General features: G+C 44.5%; 1 protein-coding gene across 1 annotated transcript; it reads right to left on the bottom strand.

Annotated features, from left to right (window-relative positions):
* Window positions 1–5,972: 5,972 nt before the first annotated feature.
* LOC116863082 (PWWP domain-containing DNA repair factor 3B-like) lies at window positions 5,973–8,126 on the bottom strand. Its single transcript, XM_032850583.1, has one exon. The coding sequence runs from the start codon at window positions 8,030–8,032 to the stop codon at window positions 6,011–6,013; it is 2,022 nt and encodes a 673-aa protein (XP_032706474.1). The 5' UTR covers window positions 8,033–8,126; the 3' UTR covers window positions 5,973–6,010.
* Between the last annotated feature and the right edge of the window lie 1,687 nt (window positions 8,127–9,813).

Raw genomic sequence — 9,813 nt, 5'->3', positions numbered from 1 at the left:
TAAATTTATTCCTAAGTATCTTTTAAATTTTTTTTTAGTTTATTTATTATTATTACGTTCAGTTAGCCAACATATAGTACATCATTAGCTTTTGATGTAGTGTTCAATGATTCATTAGTCACATATGACACCCAGGTCTTTATTCTTTTTGGTGCTATGGTAAATGGAATTATTTTCTTAGTTTCCTTCCCTCCTTTCTTTGTTCCTTCGTTCCTTCCTTCCTTCCTTTCTTTCTTTTTTTTAAGTAGGTTCCACGCCCAATGTGGGGCTTGAACTCAGAACCCTGAGATCAAGAGTCAGATGTTTTACTGACTGAGCCACCCAGGCACACTTCTTAGTTTCCTTTTCAGAATGTTCGCTGCCAACATATGGGTACATAACTGGATATTGTGTGCGGATTTTTTATTCTGCAACTTTGCACAATTCATTTATTAGCTCTAATCGCTTTTGTAATGCATTTCTTAGGATATTTTTAATATGTAAGATTCTGTCACCTGCAAATAGTTTTACTTCTTCTTTTCCACATTTGATGCCTTTTATTTCTTTTCCTTGACCAGTTGCTCTGCCTAGAATGTTCAGTACAATGTTGAATAGAAATGGCAGGAGTGAACATTTTGACTTGTTTGTGGTTTTAGGGGGATGAATTCATTCTTTTTTTTTTTAACCTCTGCTTTTTTTCTTTTTTTTTCCATTATATTCAGTTAGCCAACATACAGTACATCGTAAGTTTTTATTGTATTGTTCAACGATTCATTAGTTGCATATAACACCCGGTGTTCATCCCAACACATGCTCTCCTTAATACCCGTCATGGAGTATGATATTAGCTGTGTGTTCTTCATAAATGCCCATTTCTAAGTTGAGGACGTTCCCTTCTAATCCTAGTTTTCTGAATGCTTTCTATCATGAAAGAGTATTGGATTTTGTCACATGCATTTTCTGCATGATTTGGGGGGGTAATCATGTGGTTTGTTCCCCTCATTTTGTTAATGTGGTGTATTATTTCAACGTATTTTCATATGTTGAACCACCTTTACATTCCTGTGATAAATCCCACTTTGTCATGATGTGTAATCCTTTCAATTAAAATTCTTTTAATCAAGGGAACTTGATTAAAAGAATTTTAACAGATGGACTGTTTGGTGTGCCAGCATAGCTTTTAGCTTTTGCATTTGTATTCGTAAGGAGTATTGGTCTGCACTTTCCTTGTGCTGTCTTAGTCTCACTTTGCTATCACAGTAAGGTTGGCCTCATAGAATGAGATAAGAAGTTTCCCCCTCTTCTGTTTTTTGGGAAGAGTTTGAAAAGGATTTATGATTCTTCTTTAAGCACTTGGTAGAATTCACCAGTGACGCCACCAAGTCCTGAGCTTTCCTTTGTTCTGAGGTTCTTGATAATAGAGTCAATCTCTTTTTTAATTTTTTATAGGTGTATTGAGAATTTCTATTTCCTCATGAGTGAATTTTGTTTGTTTGTTTCCAGGAAATGGTCCTTTTTGTCTAAATTTTCTGAATTTTGGTGTGCAATTGTTCGTAGCATTCACTTGCCATCTGTTCTTTTTTTAAATCTCTGTAAGACCAATAGTAATGTAGCCCACTTTCATTTCTGATTTTAATAACTGACTCTTCTTTCTTAGTATAGAAACAGTACTGCTTTAATTTCTTATATTGTAAGGAGATAGCGGCTTCCTAGGCTTCCACGTGTGCCTTTCCAAATAATGGGACTTGTGCTAATACGAAGATTCTGCCACCTACCAAGTACATTATTGCCAACTATATACTGAGACCCTGGAGGAAACAAAACAGAACAAAACAAAACCCTGGGTGATCCACAGAACCAATAGATTTCCCGTCAGATTAAAATGAAGCATAACTCCATTATTATCTAGACTTCAGGAGCCCCTTTATAAGCAGAGAACTCATATTCAATATATATAGATATTTTTCAAATGCAGGTATCCTTACCACAGTGCACATTTACCTTGGTAAACAGACACGGGTTTTTGGGAAAGGTTTGGCTGGGCTTTTCTGACCTCCACCTTAATCAAAGGGCTCTGGGCCCATGGGCTGACTTAGACCTGGACACTTGGTGGGGGACTACAATTTTCCACTGCAGCCGAGGTTGCTAGCATCAGTTTTCTGCTTGCCAGCTCTTGTTTTTTTTTTTTTTCCCTTATGAAAATCAAGTAGTACCCCAGCCAGCTGTCCATACATCCAGACCCTAGAACATTACTACCTACCATCTATACTATCTGTATGTCCACAGGTTCTGGCCTTGCTGTCCAGTATGGAAGTGATGTCCTCCTTGCCCCGGTAGTTCTATGCCACCATTGGGACCCTGCCTTTTCAGAATCCCGTCATCTCCATTGATTGCCAGTTCCACGCCAGCATCGCTTGCTTCCAACCATGGTTTGCAGAGGAGAGTCAGCACTGAGATCTTCAAAGATGTCAGGGCCGCTTCACCAGCACCTTCCTTATTTGAGGAGTGATTTCCCCACCCTCCAAGGAAACAGTGGCTGGAGGGAGGACGTCTGATCTCACATTAGGAATCCTGTCTAAAAACCTACTCCCCTGGACCTTCTCACCAATTCCTCAATTTTCTCTGCCTAGGAAGTTCCAGCACTTCCATGTCATTTACTATAGACTGTTGTTGCCCACACTTGTACAATATGCACGTCAGGCTGCTGGGTTGGCCCCTTTAAGGACATCAAACCCCCACCTCCCCCCAGTCACAGCTCTGTGCTCCCACGTTAGTAAGCTCTCCTGATACTGACTTATATTCTGTTCCCTGTCTTGCGGGTCCAACATTCTCAAAATCCATTGGCACATGTATTCTCTCACTTCCTGCAACTACGCATGGGCCAGGTCCTACAGTTCCTTCTGAATGCAAGGCGTTTCCCATCCGAACAAAACTGTATTTTTTCTCTTGTGCTGTGTTCTTACCTAGTCTTACCTTCCCTTGTTAGTAGCCCGACAGTAATGGAAGTTAGCAGAGATTGGTGTTGAATAAGAGAAGCAACATCTGTTTAGGTGGCTGCCCTAAATGAGGTCTTTGCAGGGTCTCCAGGAACAAGGAAGCTTCTCTATAGCAAGAGTTAGGGGCTGCTAATGCCCAGGTGAGGTTTCAGGGGATTCTGGGTATTCAGTGTTCTCATGCTCGTCACCTTAGTGTGCCTCGGCGTTCCACTTTTTCTTTGTCAGATCCATACGTAAGTACGGAGACCTGTAAATCCTGTGCATGCCATCTCCATGCGGCTCTGCCAGCCAACAATTAGGGTCAGGGCCGGATCTTCCACCATCTGCCTTATGACTGGAGGAGTGGAGGTCTCCTTAATCCAGTAGGTTAGGGTGGGTGATAGGTTGGGCTAGCCCATCAGACACACACACACACACACACACACACACACACACACACGATAGAGAACCAGTTTACGGCCATCTTAGAGCCACCTTAACCACTGCTCAGGCTGGAAGGTATCTCAGCATCTACACAACCAACCCCCCCAAATCCAGCTGCACACCCCAAATGTGATGCTGGTTCAAGTGGAGGAGAAGAGATGCATGTCCTAGGCATGTCTGCCCTCTTCAGTGAATGCTTCAGGCATAAGTGACACCCCAGGAGGGACCATCTGCTCTCCCTTCACCCCAAACAGACACCCGCAATCTCACAAGTATGGGAAAATCAGGAGTTCCGGTTTCACATATAGGCCATCAATCCATTATGTCGATAAATATTTCTCATTAAGAACATGAGGCAGAGCATCACAATCATCTTGGAAATTAGATTGCCACCTGGGTCCCAAGATTGTCATCTTTCTATGGCACCTGAAATTCATCCTCAGATCAGGGCCTTAAACCACATCTTACTTGCTCTACTGACTCACAGTGCTATGGAGGGATGGATGGGTGGGTGGATGAATGAGGTAGTGAAGGAAATATTAGAATGTAGAGCCAGATATGGCTATATGAGAAGGCTGAAGTTGAGTGATATATTTGATTCAGAGAGACACGATGTTTATAGGAGAAATAAAGTGTGTTGTTCCAGTGTACGAGGTCCACGTACAGCATGGAGATGATGAGTTTCCAAGTACTTTTCAGGACCATGAGGATGTCATGTGGATTAGCCCAGGCAGAATGCCTCAGGAGTCGTTGGTGTCTCTCAGGCAGAGTCCAAGGAAGGTTCTGATGGGCCTGAAGCTTACACAGTTTGGTAGGCCCTCTTCTAAAATTACAAAAACAAGCATGAAAGTGGGTATTTACTGAGGATGAGAAGAAAATTCATAACGGACTTTAAAATATGAGGACTAAATCACTGAGATTCCAAAATCGTGCGTGCGCGATGTACATGTGTATGTACATACATTACGTAATATATAATATATTATGGACATACATTACGGATATATATTTAGAGGTACCAACTATGTAGTTGTACAATCTAAAGTACAATGGAGCAGAAGAACAAGGTAAGAGATACAATGGTTTTATTGTGAATCAAAACAGTGAACTCTTGCAAATTTCACACACACACACACACACGCACACACACAGATCACGTGGCCATATGAATACATAACATGGGCCTGCGAGGGACAGTTGATTCCCTCTAAGAATAAAAATGCACTCAGGTTCCTGTTAAACCTTTAGTGTTTTCTTTCACACCAAGTTTTTAAAGTAAACTAGCTTTTGTGACATTTTCTCCCCCCTCAAAAAATGTTGTTTCAAGTTAGGATAACAATTCATGGACTTCAGAATTCATCTTGTAGTTAGAGATGTTTCGTTGTATTCTGACAACAGCCATGTTTAGCCCCATGGAGGATTTCCTGTTGCCCGTTTCGGAGTTCCCAGATCCTTGTCCATCTATATCGCTCAAGCAGCCTAGTGGGACTTACCCGGCTGCCTTTATGACCGCTGGAACGTGTGAGGGCTCGTCAGCAAATAAGTCAGAAGAGAAAGCTTGCTTGGTTTGAGACAATGACTGTGTTTTAGGGGACACAGGTCCAGAGCAAAGCGCATGCTTCCCTACAATGTGTGCCACTTAGATGGGCTCCTAGCAGTGAGCCTGGACTACCTAGGCCTCAAATAGCTAAGCTTTGTGTATGATTACTCTCGTTGTCTTCCACATGGGGATAAACCACCATGTGTAAAGCATCCGGTCAGTTAGGAAGACAGCCAGGAGCCTGTTTTAGGAAACCCTTTAGCCATCGAACAAGAGCTACTTCCCTAAGTGGAATCTGAGGGAAGCGTCGAGTCAGCAATCTTGCACACGCTGACAAAAGCTTTCCTGCACGTTGAGATTTCGTTCATCCACACGTGGACTGCAGGCAGATGACCCATTAACTTTGGATTCCAGACTGCTTTTCCAAGAACCATTTGAAGGTAGTGGCAATATATAGAAAACGAAACAGCTCTGCTGTTGGCTTCCGCCCCTCAGGGCTATTTTTCCAAACAGATGAGCATGGCAGATCAAATTTAGGAATTACCTTGAGAAGGCGATCAGATCATTTATACTGAGGCCTTGCAGAAAGAATGAGAAATCCATGTGATGTTTCTGTAAACACCTATCTGAGATTTTAAAAACGATCGTGGCTCGATGTCTGACACAAGGGGTCTTTCACGTAGTAAAAGAATGTGCCTCCTATATTAAAATATGAAGTACTGTCAAAAGCAACGTTATGAAAACATCTGGATAATTACACGTCCAAGCAAGTAGCGGGAAGTCCAACTGTTTGCAGCACTTAACAAATGAGTTAAGCTTACAAACTAACAAACAAATTAACAGGTTAACAAACTAATTAACAAATTAGTTTGTGAAGCATTTGGGAACCAGACATGATGACGGCCGTGCTACCCACAGGTGCTAGAGATGGATCCAAAAGGAGTGCAGTATGTTCCCAGGGCCGCAAATTTACAGAATGTAATTTACATGCCGTACAGACTGGAAGGATCACACATTTCTTACAGACGGGGCAGTGAGAGGTCTCCCTGCTAAAGTGTGGGCACAAGAAGAGTTATTTAGCTTTGCCCCTTGTTGCTGCTCTCTTTCTCATTCCCTTTAGAATATTTTTATCAAATAGCTCTTTTTCCCGGTAATGCACCGGTGGCCCCTTTAGGTACTTTTGTTCTGCCTCCTCGTAACCTAATCCATCAAGTGCAGCAATTGAACAAATGATTGCTTCTGGCAGAAGAACTTCCAGAACAAAACTCACCTTGTCATCTCTTGCCAGAGTCAGCATTTTCTTGTCTATCTGTTTGTAGATTTCTTGTAAATGTCTTACCACGACATCCAACTGGTCTTCATCCTCCAGGTATGTTTCAATGCAGATCACGTACCTGCTTGAATTCAGAAATGATGCCAGCCACCTGGACTGTTTCCTGCCTTTGACGATGTCCAGGAGGTGGTGATCGGCTCCCTTTCTTTTCACAATGAAGTCCACGAGCTTCTGGTTGGCTCGGTCCCGAGCAGCCCTCATCCGGTCCGGGAGAATTTTCTTGCAGGGACTCCTCCCACCCAGGGAGGCCTCCTCCTCAGAATCTTCCAGGTCGGCATAATTAACCTTTGGGAAGGCGATCTCCACGTCCCCGTCCTTGATGGCTTTCCTAATTGGGTAACTGATATCAGCAGCATAATAGTCCAGGAAAGAGCCTGCAAAAGACCCACGACCGAGCCCTTCTCTGTAGTGGGAAATCAGGGAGAAACACCAGTTCACACTTTGCTCGTACACTTTCCCGGCTCTCTTCATTAGTTTTTCCTTCTCCTTACAGTCCAGATGTTTTAATCTTCGAAGAGGAACTTGAATGCCACTCGTGTCACAGGGCATGTTTGCCTCAATCAAAAGCACCCTTGCAGTCTGCTCTGTTTGGCTGACACTCTTTACCACTGCTGGCCAAAATGGGTGATTCTGAAATTTAAACCAGACCATCATTCCTCCTTCAATGGGACAAGGCTCTTGTGGAAAAGCCATGCTTATCGGTTGCCCCATTTCCTTGCCGACATCCTTTCTAACAGCAGTGGTGGGGTTAACGGCCTTCGAGCTGACTGAAGGCTGAAGTTCTTGCAGCCCTTTCTCAAACTCTAGTACCTGCAGCTTCCTTTTTTTATTTGCGAGACGGAGTGAATAACGCAGCCTCGGGGGAGGGGCACCGGAGGATGCCGCCGCACCTTCCAAGCCTGGCTTCTGGGGACCCTCTCTGTGGTCCTCAACATTCCCGGAGAGGGCAGAGCATTCGGAGGAGACGGCCAGGGTCTTTAGGTAGGTGTCATGGGCCTCTTCTTTCAGAGCCTTGGGTACAGCGAGGTTGAAACCTGGTGGCGGAGATGGAAGGGTGCCTCCATCTTTAGCACCTGTACCCTCCTCCTTGACAGGGCGATGCAGGGCCCTGACTCTCAAGGTGTGCCTCTTTTCCTTGCCCTCTTTCTCATAATCATCTTCTGCACGTGATGGGAAGTTTGGGTACGTGCTGGAGCTTTGTGAGGGCTCCGCTCGCGTTTTCCTGGGAATAGGCATGACGGTTCTGTGTGCCTGTGGTTGGCCACCGCCTGGGGCGTCCTCAGTCTGTGAGCATACCAGCAACGATTTGAGTTTTTTGCTTCTCCTAAGACGCCTCAGTAAGCTGCCTTTGGGCTTCCGGAACTTTTTACGAGATCGCTTTTGTGGCCCCCTTTGGGACGCCTTTGTGGTCCCCTTTGTGGTCTCTGGATCATCTGATGCTCTTGCTGGACCCAAATTCGCTCTCTCATTCAGAATCTGTAGGGCCACTGCAAGAGCGTTTCTGTAGGGCACTTCCTGTCCTGGTGGGACACTGGCCTTCGACTCGGCTATCAGCAAGGAGGCAACGTATTCAGTTTGAGACTCATTTAGGATCTTTGTGTCTGTGGTTTTCACTTTAATTTTTTCGTCTACCGAGAGTATTTCAACTTCGAGAAAAAGTGCCCCTTTCCTCTTATGTCTTGGTGAGGTCCTAGCTCTGGACAAAACCTTTGCTGGCCAAACGTGGCCTTTCCAATTGCATAGGACATACTCAGCATCCATTATGATTTGAGATTCCTCTCAAGAGGTAATTAACAGAGGTCGAGAGGTCTGGCCATCACACCCACAGGCACGGCAGGTCTTCCCTAAAACAATGCTCTTCACCACACCCTTTCGGCCTTAGGACCGCAAAGAGTTCCCAGCTTGTGTGGCCCGTGCTTCTTCACCTGAATCTCCCAGGTCGCGGGAACTTGTGTTTTGAAGGGACTATGCTGGAGAATACTGGAATGTGGGAAAGGAAAAGAAGAAAAGTATTAGGAAACAAATTCCTTCTGTGAAAGTAGAAGAACAATGGTCAATGAGAACTGACAAGAGCGCACACAAAGAAATAGAAAGAGTGTGTCTCCGACAGCGGGTAAACCCATGGCAGCTATCGGGCGGAAAAATACAGAAGATACCAGAAGCGTCTTATAACCGTCCAAACCCAACTTCTTGCCCTGCTTGTTACTACTGCGTATTAAAGAGCGTCTGTATGGGGAGGTGGGTGTCACTTTCCAGATCTCAACTGTGTTACTGGACATCCTGCGCCTTTTGTGCTCCCTGGGGCTCATCCTGGGGGAATGCTTTGGTTTTCCTTTCCTGGTGGGTGCTAATGCCACCCGGTGCACCCAAGGAAGCTGGAGGTGATCTCCAGCCTACAGACACTGAATGTCAGCACAATATCGTGTTCAGGAGCCTGAGCTTAGAATCCAGAAGCTCACGAAGGTCATCCTGGGGGTTACTGGTACCGTCCTTCGTCAGGATTGCTGCAGGCATGGGCCACTGGCTGCACCGTGCGCATTTTCATTTCTCTGTGGTGGTTGAAAAGGCTGTTCCCCCTGCCCCCGGCACAATTTTGGGTAAGAAAGTGACTGTAGGGCGAGGAGCCAAATAAACCACACTCCAAATGTCAACATGAAATGATTGCAAATGAAGTGTTTAGTAAAAGAAGAATGTCTTACAGAACACCACGTGGATCGGGGGAGGTGAGGTTCTGTGAGCTGCATCTGTTGATTCACACACTCCAACTGCTTGTCCGGCAGACCCTTGACTCCGTTCTGTGCTTCTGAAGTGCACTGTCCTTCCAGGGATCAAATGACATCAACTGTAGATGCCCAGGACCTACCATGAACCTCTAATGTTAATCTGGAAAATCAGAAAAGCAGATGGGAAATTAAGCCAACAAAATGGGGATGGGTTCATCACTTTCCCTTCCCCAACTCTGGAATGCAGGCCATTCTGAAACAGAAAAGAAAAAATCAGCTAAATCTCATTTATAATGTGGACACGTCTATTTGCTTCCTTCTTTTGCGTTTCCAAAATATTTTGACGTTAAGCTACTTAGTTTAGGCCAGTCCTCCTATTTCAGAACTGTGGGAACTACTGCTTTCATGATAGTCTTTTTGTCTGCCTTGGAAGCACTGATTTAATAGGAGCAGCCGGTGTGTGTGTATGTGTGTGTGTATGTGTGTGTGTGTGTGTGTGTGGTGTGTGTGGTGTGTGTGTGTAACAAAAATGGGGTCTATAATGTAAGCGTGTCTTGGTGTTTCTCAAGTAACATTAAATGGGTTTGTAGAGAACACAAAATGGGTGGAGAGATATATACGGGAGGCCATACATTATAGATGCTTACTGTCAGTATGATGGCATATGGGCCTGTCACACGTTTCCTATGCGTCCATATACACATGCCTGCACATATTGCCTAGGACTACCTTTCTTCCCTCAAGCGCACATTTGATCACTGTTTCATGTGAATGCTGATTTTTTGCATGGTTTTTGTGACTCTCTTTACAATGTGGTTT

The sequence above is a fragment of the Lontra canadensis genome, unplaced genomic scaffold, assembly GCF_010015895.1.
Source record: "Lontra canadensis isolate GAN:19392208 unplaced genomic scaffold, GSC_riverotter_1.0 scaffold516, whole genome shotgun sequence".
Lineage (NCBI taxonomy): Eukaryota > Metazoa > Chordata > Mammalia > Carnivora > Mustelidae > Lontra > Lontra canadensis.
Note: the sequence above shows the minus strand (reverse complement) of the source record. Positions and strands in the feature narration are given on the sequence as shown.